The sequence below is a fragment of the Eleginops maclovinus genome, chromosome 17, assembly GCF_036324505.1.
Source record: "Eleginops maclovinus isolate JMC-PN-2008 ecotype Puerto Natales chromosome 17, JC_Emac_rtc_rv5, whole genome shotgun sequence".
Lineage (NCBI taxonomy): Eukaryota > Metazoa > Chordata > Actinopteri > Perciformes > Eleginopidae > Eleginops > Eleginops maclovinus.
Genome location: NC_086365.1, coordinates 9241985 through 9260265, shown reverse-complemented (window position 1 = coordinate 9260265; position 18281 = coordinate 9241985). Strand labels below are relative to the sequence as shown.

The following is an 18281-nucleotide window of genomic DNA, read 5'->3' as shown; positions in this document are numbered from 1 at the left end:
AACATCATCAGAAATGACCCATTATGTATTATTTTGATTGTATTAGCTTTAAATTACGAAAAACAAACAAATTCACTTTATTTTTTACATTTTTTCCCAATATTATTACGTGAACACGTGCATCATTAAGCTTGCATTACTTCATCAAAACACAATGCTTTATTATTTTTGAATTTATTGAGATAACATGACTGTGGGGTGTGTGTCTGTGAGAGAGATAACACCTTCTGACCTGTGTTTCTGATATGGCCACAGGCTGTTTAAAGAGGATCCATTCCACTGTTTCTGAGCAGGGTGGTGTTGTTAGCGAGCCGTTGTAGATGTAATATTTATCCGTGTTGTTAGGCAGCAAGGACCGCAGGGTGAAGGCTTCAATCGAGCCGCTCTTACCTGTGGAATCAAAAAGTCCCATTAGTAACAAAATGCCACAACAAATACCAAATGTTTTATCCCAAGCTGTCAGACCACATGGGAACAGGCCTTTAGAAATGTCAGACTTTAGGCTAAGTCTATCTTAATGCATTGACCTTTTATAGTTTTAGAACTTAGGAGAGAAAAGTATAATGGTATCTCATTTTGGCTGATAAACCAACCCATCATCGCATATTTTTTAGCAGTTTTTCCCATGATAGTTGGGATATCCTCCTGAAAACAAACAGGATTCTGTCAGATAAACAGAAAATCAAAATACTCACTTCAATGTTTTTTTTTAAACATAGTACCACCTGCACCCGGCTACTTTTATTGTAGAAGTGGACATGTTTACCTATTTTTACCCAGGTCGTGACCCCTGTATGTGACGGAGACCTACCAAACCTGCTGACAGTGTTGACGGCCTCGATAACAGGACTGAACTTCTCATTGTCGTCCAAGCTGATCTGTGGAAAGCAACAGGAGTAAATTAGGAACCTTTAAAGGAAGCAGTGGGGAATCTTGTCTTTTAATATTCTGCATTAATTCACAGCTTCCTAAACAAGCTATTTGTTTTTTTTCTCAAAAAAACATGTCGATGTCGCTAAGGGTGAACCGCAATCCTACCCCCCAAAGTGAAAGTTGTTGAGCATTATTGAAAACATGAACCTACCTCAAAGAGCACGGCCAGCGCAGCGATCCTGCCTCCTCTCCTCACAGCATCTTCCAGACTTAGGAAGGTTGGATCATAGCAGTAGATCTGCATCTGAAGGAGAGCAGAAAACAGACAGGTGACCCTCCCTTCATTGGAAGACACAGATACAATAGATACACGTGTTGATGGTGTGTGTGTTTGTGTACCTCCAGAGGATATTTCATCCCGTTCAGGCTGTGTTCAGACCCTTCTGATGTAGCATTGCAGCGCCCCCAGTGGAAGCTGATTGAACCGACGCGGAACCTTGAGCTCAGCCCGCCTCCACTCACAAAGAACTCCCCTTCCACACTGATGGAAACTGAAACACACAGCAACAACAAAAATCAGGGGTATTGGAGGGATTTGCTTGATTGATTGGACGTTCAGTCTCCAATACTCAGCTGTAGTGGAAGCTGCTTTGCCAAAGGTCTAAACACTTTAGTAAGTAAGTTAGTACAGTATGTAAGAAAGTAAATAGGTAAGAAAGAATCTAGGTAGGTAAGTGAGTAAGTAGGTAGGTAAGTAAGGAAGAAAGAATGTATGTAAGCAAGGTATTACACCATGTCACACATCAAGCAGCTACAGAGCAACATTAGCATTTGCAATATCTGTCTTTGTTCATGCAATTTCCTCTCTGACTTCAGAGAGAAAAAAAGAGCAATGATCAAGAATGTATAGTACACAGAGCTCGGGCTGTATTGGAAAGATGGAGATGATAGCTGAGACAGCTTCCATTTGTTCATCAGTCCAGACATCACTTCTCACGCCGCCTCTCCCCGGCTATATATCTTTTTTTTTTCTCTTGCTCTTTTGTTGCCGCTCGTCTGCAGCTCTTTTTAATCTGTGCTTTTAACATCGATCTTTCTTGTTTTTCCACATTATATGTTTGGTACTGCTGTCCCTCTCGTCTTCTCTCTCTCAGCTACAGGTCTCCTGTTAGCTCTCATTGTCTCACTCTGTCTCTGCTGCTTCTTTCCCTCAATAACCTCTGAGTTGTGCATCTTTTTTTTTTATCTTTGTCTGGAAAGTGAAGCTCGATATGCGTTGTTTTCATCTTTCAATAACATTAGATAGGCCAAAAAAGATTAGATAGGCCTTTACTAATCCTCGTTGGGAGATTAATCCCCATAGGTATATTCAAGATCATATTGTGTTTGGATTTTCTGCAGGGAGACGATGCAAACATGGCTTCCACAGCTTGAGCTGGACAAAAAAAAGGGTTTTGGTTATGTCTAAATTACGCTAGGAATCCCTATAAAAAGATTAATTTTTCAACTTAGAAAAGCAGACCCTGCAGGAAAGGAGACGAACATCAGCGTACCGGTCTTCCCGTTGTTGTGGACGGTGCTGGACCCGGCCGTCAGCGCTTCCCACCCGTCCAGCTGCAGGTTCTGGTACTGCAGACGGACCTGGGTAAAGGTCTCGTCGATGTCCACAGGAGACTGCCTGGCGCTGTTACAAGATGGGTACTTCTTACCCCAGATACGCTGATTCAGGGCACCTGTATATGAGATGGAGAGGCAGACAAATATGTTCTAAGACTCATAAAGCTTTTTCATCTGCTGTCAACAGAAACTGTGTTTGAGCTGGAGGAACAGCCGTCCTCCAAATGTGGAATCCTAAAAAGGGAGAGACTTAAATGCACTCATGATTTATGGATGATGAAATGCTCCATTCATACAGCACCTTTAATGTACCTGTGCGATACGTTCACAAAGGAGATGTGCAACATGGCCTCAGGTCAGGTTTACACTGAGTGTGTGTGAGTGCATGTCTCATATTCAGAGTTGTTTGTGAATTGTTCTTTTGGGGGGGAAGAGCACACCGCATGAATTCTGCTTCTCCTGACAAGGTTGTGCTTCACATGAATAATGTAAAAGAATACGAACATTATCAGGACAAGCACAATCTCCAGACACACATGCAACACAAAAATGTCAAAAAAAAACAATCAAAATAGAAAAGCAAAAGCTGTGTTTGTCCTTCAGTACAACACATTCATTTAGCACAAATGCTCTGCTCAACATCTCAAGCTCCGCCTCAAAAACGGCTGTGCATTGTTTATTCATGAATGCATGTCTGAATCTACAACTGCTGATTAAATTTAAGGGCGTGCATGCGTGTGTGTGTGTGTGTGTGAATGTATTCATGACTGCATGTTACACTTTCGCATTTATATGTACTCACTGTGTGTGTGTGTGTGTGTGTGTGTGTGTGTGTGTGTGTGTGTGTGTGTGTGTGTGTGTGTGTGTGTGTGTGTGTGTGTGTGTGTGTGTGTGTGTGTGTGTGTGTGTTCTACAGTATACAGTAAAGACAATGGATCCAATGAGGTCAGAGCAGATGGTTTAACTGTAACTGGTCACACATGATTTAACAGGTAATAGCTTTAAATTCCTTGTGTGTGTGTGTGTGTATGTGTGTGTGTGTGTGTGTGTGTGTGTGTGTGTGTGTGTGTGTGTGTGTGTGTGTGTGTGTGTGTGTGTGTGTGTGTGTGTGTGTGTGTGTGTGTGTGTGTGTGTGTGTGGATGCTAAAAAAAATGGGAATCACTTTTCCAATCTCTGAGTTCTACTTGCTGTATTCCCAGGAAACTGCCTGCTTTTGATGTGAAATTCACATAGGAGATCTTTGTGTCTGCAATTCTGATGAAAAATGATATCATTATCAGAAACCTTCTTTGTCCTTGCTCCCTCTCTCAGAATTCCTTCTTTTTTTTTTTTTTAAACAGACACAAACAGAATGAAATCCTCTTTAATCTTACATGTGCACAACACAGCAGAAACAAAATGTAATTTAGTCTCTGTAGCAATGGGCTGCTTCTAAACAGCGCCTGGGAGCACTGTGTGTGTGTGTGTGTGTGGGGGGGGGGGGGGGCATGTCTTGCCTTGCCCTGGAGAACTGGCACCCCTCAAAGTACCAGTCCACCGTCTGTTTTTGGTCTGATCTGGGACTTGAAACAGCAACCCTCAGATTTCCAAGCCAAGTTTTTACATTCTGAGCTGCATCTGCTAGAACATTTCCTTTCCTGTGCTGTGTTTTTAAAGTTTGCTATGCATGTCATTGGTCTGCAAATGCTAAAATCCCCAAGTTCACACCAGTAATTTCTCTCCCACAACCACCCCCAGCCCCTTGCCTGAAACGCCTCCTTTAGACTCCTTTGTTTACCTCCGTTACATAATGAAATCACTATGTAACACTCACGCTTCTATTAGCTAGCTGATAGCACAACACATTGTACATGATCGGCAAAGGGGCATGACATCTCTAAGTGGTTGACCATTCACAACAGAGCCGGCCAGCTAACCAATCAGAGCAGACTTGGCTCTGGTTTCAGACAGTGGGTGAAAAGAGGTGCTGCAGCACAGGCAGTATGAGACAAATAAAGAGCTTTTTGAACATCAAAGCACAAAATCCAAATATGAACCTGAAAATATCATAAAATATCATATTCAAGCAATCCTTCATTCGTTCATCTGTAAAAAGGTCTAGATGAAACAAAAAACCCAATTTTACATGATCAGAAGTTTAAAAACGGTGAGATACAATTGAGTTAAGATGTGTGTAAACTTTGTAGACACTTTGAGACGCATTCAGCTGTTAAAGCATTCAGGGCAGAAAGCATTCACACCTGATGATGCTGATGCTGCTACACCCCGAGCATTACAGCCCTCACTCTCCAGGGAGGAGAGGTGAGACAAGAGAGAAGAGAGAGGAAAGGAGAAAGAGCAGCAGAGGAAACAAAGGTGAGAGTGCACAGAGAGGTGTCGGAGAAAAACCTGAGCGAAAATGCAAGAGGCGGGGAAGAAAATGTGTGTAAGAAACAAAAGAAGGAGGACAAAGAAGACGTGTGTGTTACAGATATAGAGTGAAGACACACACAGGCATACACTGACTGACATAAAGGAGTCAGACTGAGGCTGACAAGATCTGAGCTTCTAAATGAATCTATTATGAATGGCAGAGAAAGGAGATCGACTATGTTAATGATGAGTGCCACACACCTCAACATTGAGCGTATCTGACAGCAGCCCTGTCAGATTATTGAGGAAGACGAGTCCCGTATGCTCTTGATGAGATCTCTGACGCTCTGTCTAGACGTGAGAACATGAAAAGGTCTCTGCAGTCAGAGGCTCTGCAGAGTTAAATATTTAACAATGCTCACTCCCTCAACTGATTTACTGGGAATCTCAAAGCACTGTACACAGGGAAGGCTAACTAGATAATAAAACAGTAAAAAAAAAAAAGCACCCTATAACTCCTGTCTCTGAGCTTGTGTTACTGTATGTGAACCAGTGACTGTTGATGGGACTGGCTAGATAAATATAAACATATGATTTTTAGATTTAGACAGTTACTCCAAGAATGACAGCTACTGAATTCATTAACCCAGACTAATGGAGAAAAAGGGACAGTGGTAGAAAAGCACAGTGGTGGAAGAAGTAATACTGACCATTACTTAAGTGAAAAAATATAAGTGAAATTCATGTTTTACAAATGTTACAAATGTAAATGTTTAAGTATTAAAGGAAATGATTTTTTTTTTGTTGAAACAAATCATTCCGTTTTTATTTGATAGATTATTGGCCAAGCTGCTCAAGTATTAACTGTTGGCTAATTTAATTTATGACAAAATATCACATTTGATAAGCTCTTGTGATTTTTATGCAAACATCTCAATATTTTCCTTAAAATTGTAGTAGATTACAAGTACCTCATCGTTGTGGTACAGTGCTTGGGTAGATGTTCTTCTTACATTACACCCGTAGAAAAGCAAATGACACACACACACCTCTGCATCACTACATCACGTCCCCCACCAGGCTCCAGCAGCAGAGCAACAACTGGAGCAGAAGAAAAGCCAGCCTCAAGTATTTGGTGACTAACAGAGCTGTAGAGAACATAGTGGGTGGTGAACACATGCGTGTGCCGAGTAAAAGAGACAACACGAGATCAATGACAGAATGTCAGAAAACTGGAATCATAGCATCAGAGTTTTCTTCATGTGAACAACTTGACAGCAGGGGACACACCAGCTCTCTAACTATTACTGTGGTAATTAAAACCACAAAGACACGTTGAGTTGCAGCAGAAGTTAAGGCAGGTTGAAGTCAATGATGGACACACCTGCACCCAGAGCATCAACAAAGAGGTAGCTGTGCTAGTTATTATTGTTGGTCTACTTTTCGCTTTTCCTGCAGAATTTAAAACGTTGGCGACAGTAACAATTAATGTTTAAACACTAGCCTTTTTCTCAAAGTAGGATGAATGTCAACCACTTTACACCATCACACTGATTCGAAATTCCAGTGCTGTCATCTGTAAGTGTGCGAGGGTATGTGATTGTATGTGCATGTGTGTGTGTGTGTGTGTGTGGGGGGGGGGGGGGGGTATGTGTGTATTTCCCAGACAAAGCACCAGGGGAGTATTGAAGCCTGCATCGCCCCTGGGTGAAACTTATTTGGATGGGGAAAAGAGAGAATAGACAGAAATTTTGAGGAGAGGAGATGAGAGGAGAGGGAGGAAAGGAGAGGACGAGAGGAGAGGAGAGGAGAGGAGAGGAAAGGAGAGGAAAGGAGAGGAGAGGAGAGGCAAGGAAAGGAGAGGAAAGGAGAGGAAAGGAGAGGAGAGGAGAGGAGAGGAAAGGAGAGGAAAGGAGAGGAGAAGAGGCTGTGCTGTTACCATAATTTGCCTACATTTATGTTGTGATTGTAGTTTTGATTTTTCTGACAGTATGCTTTGAAATATGCATTGCATCACATTGCATTTGCCAAGAAGGGGAAACACACACACACACACACACACACACACACACACACACACACACACACACACACACACACACACACACACACACACACACACACACACACACACACACATATATATAACAGATGGGCCCTGTGGGGGTCTGCCAGGCAGAAGGATCCCTGGGACCCCTTGGAGACAAAGCAGAGAGGAATGGCAAGTATGGAGGAGGAGGAGGAGGAGGAGGAGGAGGAGAGATTGACAAACCTGTGTACCTGCAGGTTTAATGTTAATACTATCAAAAAAGGTTTGCAGCTACCAAGATTTGAATCAAATAAATGAAGGAACCAGGCTGGCAGAGGCCTAATTGCTAAATGTATTGTATTAAAATATATATGAGGAGAGAAAAGTAAGATTGTGATCAAGAACTTTATTAATCCAGAGAGGAAATTGCACTTTTCTCTCTGGTGTTGTTTTCACATTACACACATAGACCCTGAATACACACACATGCACACACAGATATACTTCCACTAATGAAGAGGTGGCAGAGCGAAAGGGTTGCCAGTGTTCAGGCGCTGTTTTAGGTTAAATCACTGGATAATGTTAAAGGGATCACTTGTTATGGCACAGAAGATTTTCACCAAACTCTGCAGCTCCACAGAGGGCTTTGGTGTCTTTCAGCGAATTGTGTTGGGTATTAGTTGAGGTTTTTGATTGTGTAATACAGAGAATATGTCATTTAAACTCTACCTCTTTAGCACTATCTATTACCCAAGAGCACCAGCGCTGCATTGACTGGTTCAGAGTGGCTTTATTTCTTATATCATGCCAGTTCACATTGTTACCGCACATTGACTATAGTCTTTTTTCTTTATGATAATGCTAATAATCGCTCATTTTAGAAACATTTTAGTGGAGTGGATGCCAACACAAATAATTTATTGTTTTGGAGCAAAATGAACTGGCAAATTCATTGAGCAAAAAACCTCTGTATGTTATGTTTTTGAAACTTTTTGATATAAATAACGACCAAACAAAGATGATCTGTTTCTTTGTAGCGCCTTGAAAAGGTGTATTGTGATTGAGATGGGGCTGAAGCTTTCCTCGTTTGCTTCTCTCTTCCTGTCCTCAGAATTCATCTCTTTTCTTCCTCTCAATCTCTCCCTCTCATACTCTCTTTTTTTTACTTTGCCTCCCCCCCCCCCCCCCCTCCACTTCTGACCCAAGTAAAAAGCTGTGCACAGTGCCTCACAATGAAGTGTGTTTCTTTCACATGTTAATGCTTTTACTCACGACCCAGTGCACAGCACAAGGCAAGGAACAAAGCAGTCCAGAAAAACAAGATTGTGCACACACACACACACAAATGGCAGGGTTACAGTGAATCCAAATGAAATGCACTGAGAAAGAAAATAAGAAATAAATAAAGATTACAAACGGTAAAATAATGAAAGGGTGTCTCCCCTTCATTTCTATTGCAGACAGGCTTTTCATCATTCATGTCCATTTCAGTACTCTGTCGAACATGTGCCCTGGAATTGATTGTAAAGATTTGACAGAGGGAAAGAAAACAATCTGCAAGAGGAAAAAACATCTATTGATATTCATGCTGCTCTGACAAATATCAGCGTAACATAAACATAATCTCAGGGCTGTTAGATTCTCTTTAAACGACATCATCTATTTGAACTTGTTTTGTATCCATCTCATTATGACATGTGAGATGTTTTTCGGAGATACATATAAAGTATTTATGTTGGCTATTAGTAAAATATGCATGATGACTATTCTTATACCATTAAAGCTTTATCGTCTCATTGCACATTAACCTGACATGTAATACATTTTAGAGTTGATGTTGAGGTAAAGGCATGAATCATAAAAGTGCACAGACTTGATGTTCACCCTGATATCAGTGGATCTGCAACTCAAATCAAGTGTTTCCTTTTTTCAAACTCTAGGGCTACAGAAAAACTACCCTGCTAAACAATAATTACACTGAAAAATCTGTAATATGCATGAGATGTAACATCAATAAATCCCATTTTCAGTCATATTAGAGGATGTTCAAGCTATTTGGTCAATTATCTGTTTCAAAAATGTCCTTTTAGAGTGGTTTTGCTCTTTTGCCTGCATCAGACAGAGTTATTAGCTTCATAACACATGTCAATTATCACCAGCACTCCCTTTGGGGTGCAGGTTAATACGTTTAGTAGCTCCGCATTTAGCCCACTGATGACCTTGTGTCTGATCATTCCTCCATTATAAGCTAATCTGTCCCTCTGGGCCCTTTACGGACTGTCTGTGTCCACTCTTTGTTTCTGGTGGAGCACAGCTTAGCGCAGCGGGGGCTTCATGCTGACTTAGCTGGTGTCATCCTACCATATGGAGGGAGGCAGATCAAGCCTGTCTCACAGGACATGTTAACAGACAATCCATGTAATATTCACACTGACGTTCAGCTTTAGGATGTGTCTGTTCATTTCCAAAGGTAAGCAGAGGGCAAGTCAATCTTTAAAAACTGCAGTCAGTGATTCACTTTTGTTTTTAAGATTATTTTTGGGGTAAACGGCAGCCCCTTTATAATATTTTGTTATCTACCGGTATTATTATTATTTTTTTTTTTTGGGGGGGGGGGGTTGCCTTTAATCGGATAGGACAGTGGAGAGTGACAGGAAAGTGAGAGAGAGAGAAGGGGTGGGATCCGGAAAGGACCACGGGTCGGGAATTGAAAGTAGAATATTTTTTGAGTATGGGGACTATGAGGAAAAACAATAATTGGATCCGATTGGCTGAGCTAAACTGTTAAGTACCCTTAAGTGACTTAGATATCAGGATGCTAATACCACCTATACTAAACTTATAGTATCATTTGAATAATTAGTATTGAGTTTTATACACTACAAGGGCGTGGTGCCATCTTTTACAAATGCGTACCTTCACTCAAAAATCTCTCTTTCTGCATATGTTTCTGTAATATCTTTCACCATTACAAAAGAACATTTGCTCACACACCTGAGTACGACCAGTCGATATCTTCAGGGAGTTTCCTCAGGCCTCGGACCAGCGGCTCAGCTGCTGCCACTACAGGACAGAGAAGCACAAGGTTATCAGTCATTTTGAATTTCCAAAAAACACACACAAATACACCGACCGATAGGTTTCATAACTACCCAGCATGCCTGTGTTCAATCAGAGAGAAGTCACTGCAGCCATGAACTCAACTTAATAGTACGGTCAAAACAAGAATATGAATTCAATCATTATTATTTAAAAACAGAATTGGCAAGAACTGAGTTTAAATTATTCAAAATCTTTAAAATAGAAATATATTCTATTTTAAAGATTTCACCCCTGAACTACATTTTATTTTTTTACATAGAGTAAAACCAGACAAAGACGACATCATGACCTCTTTCAGCTGCTGCTGCACACTGACTGCATTCCCTCCACAGCCACGGCACAGAGCACAGACGAAAAGGTGCAAAATGATTTGTGTGCAGCACACAGGCTTCTGAGAGGCAGCAGAAACCGAACACTAACCTTTGGTCCTGCTATTAGATACACACACACACACACACACACACACACACACACACACACACACACACACACACACACACACACACACACACACACACACACACACACACACACACACACACACACACACACACACACACAAACACACAACTGTATACTCCACAGTGGTTATTATCGCTCAGGGACAGTCGAGGACACAATGATGTCGGTAGTCACAGCTCAGTGTGCGAGTGCTGTCCTCCTGATTCTCGACTACCTGCACATCCACTCACAGCTTGTTACTCTTCTATTGCTCCATGACATAATGTATAAACTTCATCACACACACACACACACACACACACACACACACACACACACACACACACACACACACACACACACACACACACACACACACACACACACACACACACACACACACACACACACACAGCTATCTCTTCCTAAGCCTCATTCTACTCGCGGACAGTAATAAGTCTGTTCTGTTTGTTATGGTACAAAGCATTAACTGATAATAGAATATTTTGTATCTGTGGAAAAACCCCTAATATGAGTTACTTGGGTTAGGGTTATGAAGTGGTTTGACATTAACACACTGACCCTGCCAAGATTTAATTCCCATTATTGTGACACATTCTTTGCAGCGGGAAACGAAGGCCGTGCATGTGACGGGTATTAACAGTGATAATGTAAAGCACTTAAAGCACAACCAGATGGCATATTTCATGTGATCCTCAGCGGGGTCAAAAGTGTACTGACACAGGGCACAACATATATAATCTGACCTTCTACACAGAGGAGGGCTTCCATGTAAATACACAATATGAAAACTCAGCACAAACTCAAGTAACAACTGTACACTTTACCTCACACCTAATCTCCCATAAAATGAAAACCTTGTTAAGAGTCACATTTAGGTCATGACCACCATATCCACCACATTAGATCAATCCAAGAGTGAAAGAAGAACTCAGGGTAATCCCTTTGTTTACCATCGACAGCTCCCAGATAAACCCTTTCATACAGTTTTATCAGAATATGTACTGCTGGACTCATGTAGAAATGAAATGCAGTGCATCCACTCTGAAAACAAAACCCTTCTGTGAAATCTTCTGCATCAATGAATATTCAACTAACCCCGGCACAGATGCAGCCACGGGGGGATTTAATGTTGAGCTTCACACTTGTTTAACTCACTTTAGCTCCCATTTTTCCCAAAGAGAGGCTAAAATTAATACTGTATGTTCTTTCTCTGCACATAGCATGCATATGGGTAGCATATTAGTTCTATATTATTCATTATAAAGCACTTATGAATGCTCTATCCTGTAGGAAGGCCAGAGTTTTCCCTCAATAAACTCCTAATTGATATATATAATAGTAAGCATACTGTATTACTCCAAATTAAGACTTTCCAACATACAATGTGTGTCTTATTTAAAGTGTAACGTATACATATATATATACAGCCTGGCTAAAATGAAGAGACCACTTCAGCATTATCTTTTTCTCTTGTTTTATTATAGGTAGGTCTTTGAGTTGAAAAAACATTTGTTTATTATTGTATTCAATAAACTACTGACAATTGGCTGACATAAATGTAGAGATAAAGATTTAAGAAAAATTTGGAGTGGTCTCCTTAGTTTTTCCAGAGTTGTATATATATATATATATATATATATATATATATATATATATATATATGTAAACATGTTTATACACGTCTTAATAACTATATAAGCATTCATAGTTATTACGTTATTAAAACTTAATTTTCCAAATGAGTCATAAGTCTTAAAATCCTGCACAAATCTTACATTTGTGAGAAGTTTAAACCTTTCATGAAGATTTCTAAATGTAATTCATTCAACAAATGGTTGTTTTCAACATTTTAGGTCAGGTTTACCAGCTGAAGAGCAGGGAGACAGGAGCAGAGAGACAGGAGCAGAGAGACAAGAGCAGAGAGACAGGAACGGGGAGACAAGAGCAGAGAAAGGGGCAGAGAGACAGATTAAGACACACAGGAGCAGAGACAGGAGCAGAGAGACAGATAAATACACACAGGAGCAGAGACAGGAGCAGACAGACAGATAAAGACACACAGGAGCAGAGACAGGAGCAGAGAGACAGATAAAGACACACAGGAGCAGAGACAGGAGCAGAGAGACAGATAAATACACACAGGAGCAGAGACAGGAGCAGACAGACAGATAAAGACACACAGGAGCAGAGACAGGAGCAGACAGACAGATAAAGACACACAGGAGCAGAGACAGGAGCAGAGAGACAGATAAAGACACACATGAGCAGAGACAGGAGCAGAGACAGGAGCAGAGAGACAGATAAAGACACACAGGAGCAGAGACAGGAGCAAAGAGACAGATAAAGACACACAGGAGCAGAGACAGGAGCAGAGAGACAGATAAAGACCCACAGGAGCAGAGAGACAGATAAAGACCCACAGGAGCAGAGAGACAGATAAAGACACACAGGAGCAGAGACAGGAGCAGAGAGACAGATAAAGACCCACAGGAGCAGAGAGACAGATAAAGACACACAGGAGCAGAGACAGGAGCAGAGAGACAGATAAAGACACACAGGAGCAGAGACACTGGTGCTCAGCTTTAGGAGCACAGGCCATGCATGCAGCTCACAGCTGAATCTCTGTATTATTCCACCCAGCTGCACTAGATCTGCTCCATGGGATTTCCCAGGAGGCTTCAGAGCTAAAGGTTCAGGTGACTGCAGTGCCAACAGCACATTTATATGGATGTTTTATTCATACGGAGAAAGGTCAACAGACATGCAGTTTTCCAACAATGAACAGCTTCATCCGCACACCGTCATACACCTGTCTCCAATGCAGGAATCAAATGAAGAGGAGACTGAGGGACCGTTTATTAAACTGTAACTACACTTCAGCCCAATCTGTGCTACGTCCAATGTGTTGGCATGAGTGAGCAGCTGTCAGCATGAGTCAGAGAAACGAAGCCAAGTGAGGATGTGTGTCAGCCAGACACCTGATACTCTGAACACAAGCTTCAATCACGCTGGGCTCATACACATGTACTATGTCAGGCAATGCACACATAATAAGCTCTCACCTGTCAATCAGTAGGATGGTAAATCCCAATCACTGTAAAGCACTCTGTCATAAGTTTTAATTCCTCACACTGCAGTTCAATAAAACCCTGAGTTTTACACTAGTTATTGTCAGCATTCATTAATTATCTCTTTGTATTTAGAGTATGTTGTATTATGCGTGGTGGACTCCCCCATTCCAGCACTAATTGCGGACCTTATCAGCCTAATTGTTCACTCCGTTGGATCAGAGCCGTAATTCGTTACCCCTAATATAAACAAACTTACTAAACATATCCCACATCGAATTATGTGATACAAATTACAATGGCCTAAATTGATAATAACGTGCATGTGTAAGAAAAGATAGTGTATACTTCGAAATATGGTAAATGGACTGTACTTACATAGCGTTTTATCAGGTCTTTTCGACCCATCAAAGCACTTCACATAGTACAAGTCATTCACCCATTCACACCTCATTCATGCAGAGCAGTACGTGCCACTTGTTCTGGGAAGATAGCATTCATACACACTCACACACCGTTGGCCATTGGGAGCAACTCAAGGTATATCCTGCCCAGGGAAACATTGAAATGTTGACTGCACGGGCTGGGATCGAACCCAAGACCTTCTGGTTGAAAGACTGCCGCCACCCTCCCAGTCACCCAATATTTGTTTTTTCTCAATGATTTTTCTTTTTTATGTTCATTTTGGAAGGTCTTCATTAAGTAAGAAAATACTTTAAATGGCAGGATACAACATTTCAAAGCTCCCGTATTATGCAAAATGCTTGATGTGGTTTGGAACATAATATGGGGTTTAATCACGGCAGCGTTTAGCTGAGTTTCTCCGTTAGAAACTTCTCTCTTCAGACAGAGAGATCATGACGCTCCAAAGGGGCGTGGCCAGCTTCAGCTCAGTGCCAATTTAAAGCGACAGTCACAGAAACAGCACTTTGAAAACGGGGCTGAAACAGAGGGATAGCAGACAAGCTTAAATCAATGATCTGTTTGGTATTTTGAGCAAAACACGTCAGAGACATGTTTTTTTTTATATATCTGAGACCAATAGTATATATGCCATAAAAGACCATAATAGGAGACCTTTAAGTGCTCCTATTTCAAATCACCTATGTATTTCTTTACTCTTGTAACATCAAATCATTCTAAGGATTTCATTCTTGAACCACATGCAGCAGCAGCCCTGGACAGCAGTGTCTTGGGATTCGGACTGCAGGGAGGATTCAGTGTTATTAGTGTTTGGGGATAAGGGAAACTTTCCCGGCTGAACACTAATGAACAGCACCATATTGGATTACAAGACTCCTGGGGATGCTTTAGCCTCAATCTTAGAGATGAGGGATGAGTTTATCAGCTGCTTTTACACCAACACAAACTGATTTTGAACATGAGATGTGATTACTGGTGTCCTATTAAAGGGAGTCCAGCGTTCCTCCAGGGACGAAAAGCCTGTGTGTTCAAGCCACAAGAGGGAAAGAGTGGTTCAGTGAGTTTACCCATCGAAGAGTTTAATTTTTAGTTTACCACAGAAATGGCCACATTTTATACTCTCTACAATCAGTTTTAAACAAGCTGTGTTCAAAGCTGATTCACTACCAAGGCAATGGATGAACGGGAGTACAAATCAATAGATTTTGTTATAGAAAGAGCCAGCATTATTACATTCATGCAACATAACACAGCATTAACTTTTCACCTTGATGACTTGTTTTCCATGTCCTTGACTCGTACCAAAAGTGAATGTGTCTGCATGTGCAAAATGTGTCAGGCGCTACTTAGGCAGGGCGATGCTTGAACTAAATGCTTTGTTTAGTCGACTTATTAATTAATCTTCTGGCAGAAAAATTAATAAGTAACTTTTTGTGTAATCCATTGTCCAAATGTCCAAAATTGCTGCCATACTTATGTTGAGACAGATGTGGCTACCATGTTTACCATCTTTTGATGATCTAGTGCCAACATATGGTGGAGAATGGTGGGATTATCATTAGCTTTGTAGAACAATCTAAACTTTACATTGATGCTATGCCGAATGTCAACCTCATCAAGGAAAAAGGGGATAACCGGAGACAATGGGATTCATGTTCTGGTGACCATGAAAAATACTACTCATCCTTTTTAAGCAGCACACAGCATACATAAAATATATAAATGAAGTGCTCTGTCAACACATAATGAGCAGCATTCCTACTTACAACTACAAATGAAACTCACGGCTGTGAAATGTTTTTTTCCAAGTGAAAGGACTCCGAGACGATTGGTGCCATGACTGACGTCCGCTGAGCACACTGCATCCGTGTCACATAAAACGTGACACCTGTTGACCTCAGTGTCACACATACACACACATAGGGGACCAGACTATAACTTATATAGCACTCAGCTGTGTTGAGTGTCAGCTGGTTATGTTATCTCTCTCCGTCAGCCTGCCTGTGATTTGTTGCAGATGATGTCGAAAAACTGCATTGGACCTTTGCCAAGAATGGATTCAAGGAGAAGATATATAACTTGTTGTCTTTGTAGTGAACACTTTAACTTAAATGTGGATAAGACAGTGCACATTTCCATTAGTTACCATAAATGTCCATTTAATGGTTGACCTAAGGCGTGAACAACCCATTTAATGTAGTCCCAATATCCTTCCAAAGCATTTTGGAGCCTTTATGGACCATACGCACCCTATTAATGCAGCATGGGAGACATGTCTCCTTCCTCTTTTTGATGCGGCTAAATGGCTCAGTGTCTCACCGTGAAGTCCAGCACTAGAGGTCAGAACGAGATTAGGCTCCTTATTAAATGGAAGATATTGTTGCCGAGTACTAAACAAACCGTGCATTGTTCCACAGGACGGTATTGAAGCTGCAATATAAAACCTTATCAGACAAGCCTGTCACTTGGATCTGTGTGTGTGTGTGTGTGTGTGTGTGTGTGTGTGTGTGTGTGTGTGTGTGTGTGTGTGTGTGTGTGTGTGTGTGTGTGTGTGTGTGTGTGCGTGTGCATCTTGCTGCTTCCAGTTGTTCTGGTGGGAGTCACTTTTTTGAGAGTGTGTATGGTGATCGTGGGAATTTGGGGCCCTGTGTTGGAGGTGGTAATACAGTTGAACAGCTGGGGGGTTAAACACACACACACACACACACACACACACACGTACAGTGTCATGTAACACCCCACTATATATCCAGCCAGATGGGGTATCACCAAACTCGCCACAGCCTCTTTGGCTCCACTAAAGTCTAATAAAACCAAACTGTCCTGTTACTTAAAACTCTGCTCAGCTTTAACCAAAGTGAAAAGTGATCGCAGTTCACATTATGCATGAAATCCACATGACAAGGACAAAAGGTTTATTATATTTCGGGGTAATAAACATTTTTCAGAGGCAGCTACAGATGTACTCTGCTGGGTTGGTGCATTATGCATTTAGCCATTCCGATTTCTGATCCCTTGTTTGCTCTCAATTATTATACCACAAAAAAAGTGCCTCATTTGGTTCATACAGCGTTGGTGTGAATGTGGAACCCCAGTGTGCTGCATGTGAAATTCAGTAAGTCCACACTGATTAAAGGTGGATCCAAACATTGCCTCCCAAAAGTGAATTGCTACACAATTTCTTCTGGTGATCCTGATGCATTTCAGTCGAGCCGGGATGCAGACTACATTACATGTTGAGTCTTTCAATTTGTCCTGGTATCTGAAAGCATTGACTACTCTTTACCAGGGACTCAGCGCCTTCAGTGCACTGCTGTGATAAAAAAAGGACATCTGGCATAAAGAGCTTGAAGAATTGATTTGCAGTCGGGTTGTCTGTAGTATTATTGTTTAATATTAAAATCTTTGAGTGTATCGAGTGAGAGCAGAAATGCTGTTAATGTGTTGTACAGAATAATCCATCAGCTGACAGTTTGGGGGATATAACTTTTAAATAAAGTGTTGAGGCTGTGGATGATACACTTTCATTGTCAATTTCCCATCAGCATTCAGCCTGAACCAGGGGAGTTTCCATGACAACAGTTCACAGCGTCATGACAACGAAAGAGCCCACCGATGGCGTGTGGAACACCCTGACTTCCTGTCGGCTTCCTGCTCCGACTCTCTCCATCACCATGGATACAAAACCATCACCTCTCCTCTCTATTTTTCCGTACGGGGGTCGCGCCCCAAATTCTTTTAGTGCACACACACACGGATAATGACACAAAGACTTAAATCAGATGCCAGAGCCCATTGACTTGCAAACATATTGATTAATGGCATGGAGCGCTGTGAGTCTGTGAAAGTATGTATATTTATAAATATGTGTGTATGCATCCGGAAGGATTGAATGTGTGTTTGTGACGGAGGGGGGTCGGCTGGTGGGGGTAATCAACTTAACCCAGAGATTGGTCACAGTGGCAGCCCCCTGATGAACTTTCTCACTGGGAGAAGAAAGTTGTTTCTGTGCTGGGATCCCATTTACTTCCACTCGACTTGTCTGAATTCCACGCTTCACAGAGCAATAGACAGCCTGCAGTAACTTCCATCAAACCAATTGGTTATAGTCCCCACTTAGCTTCATCGGCGCCTAAAATAACAAACCTTACTGCAGCTCAACAGATGAAAGCATTGCGACAAAATGTCATTTTTTCTGCATCTCCTTCTCTGACTTTCATTCATTTGGTTTTTCTCACATACATACAAATTTGTCTACAAAGGAAAAAATACTTTGATTTGAGACTCGCTTTTAACTTCAAAGGATGCTCCTGTTTTCGGTCTGACTTGAAATGTTGAAACCTTGTTGATT

The 18281-nt window shown here is 41.4% G+C and overlaps 1 protein-coding gene across 1 annotated transcript in view; it reads right to left on the bottom strand.

Moving 5' to 3' along the window:
- Positions 1 to 18281, bottom strand: part of ptprz1b (protein tyrosine phosphatase receptor type Z1b) — a 43633-nt gene that overhangs the window by 18821 nt on the left and 6531 nt on the right. The window contains 6 exon segments of the mRNA XM_063905217.1: positions 233 to 390; positions 812 to 878; positions 1085 to 1177; positions 1273 to 1424; positions 2427 to 2606; positions 9867 to 9935. Of these exon segments, the coding sequence (XP_063761287.1) occupies positions 233 to 390; positions 812 to 878; positions 1085 to 1177; positions 1273 to 1424; positions 2427 to 2606; positions 9867 to 9935 (719 nt within the window).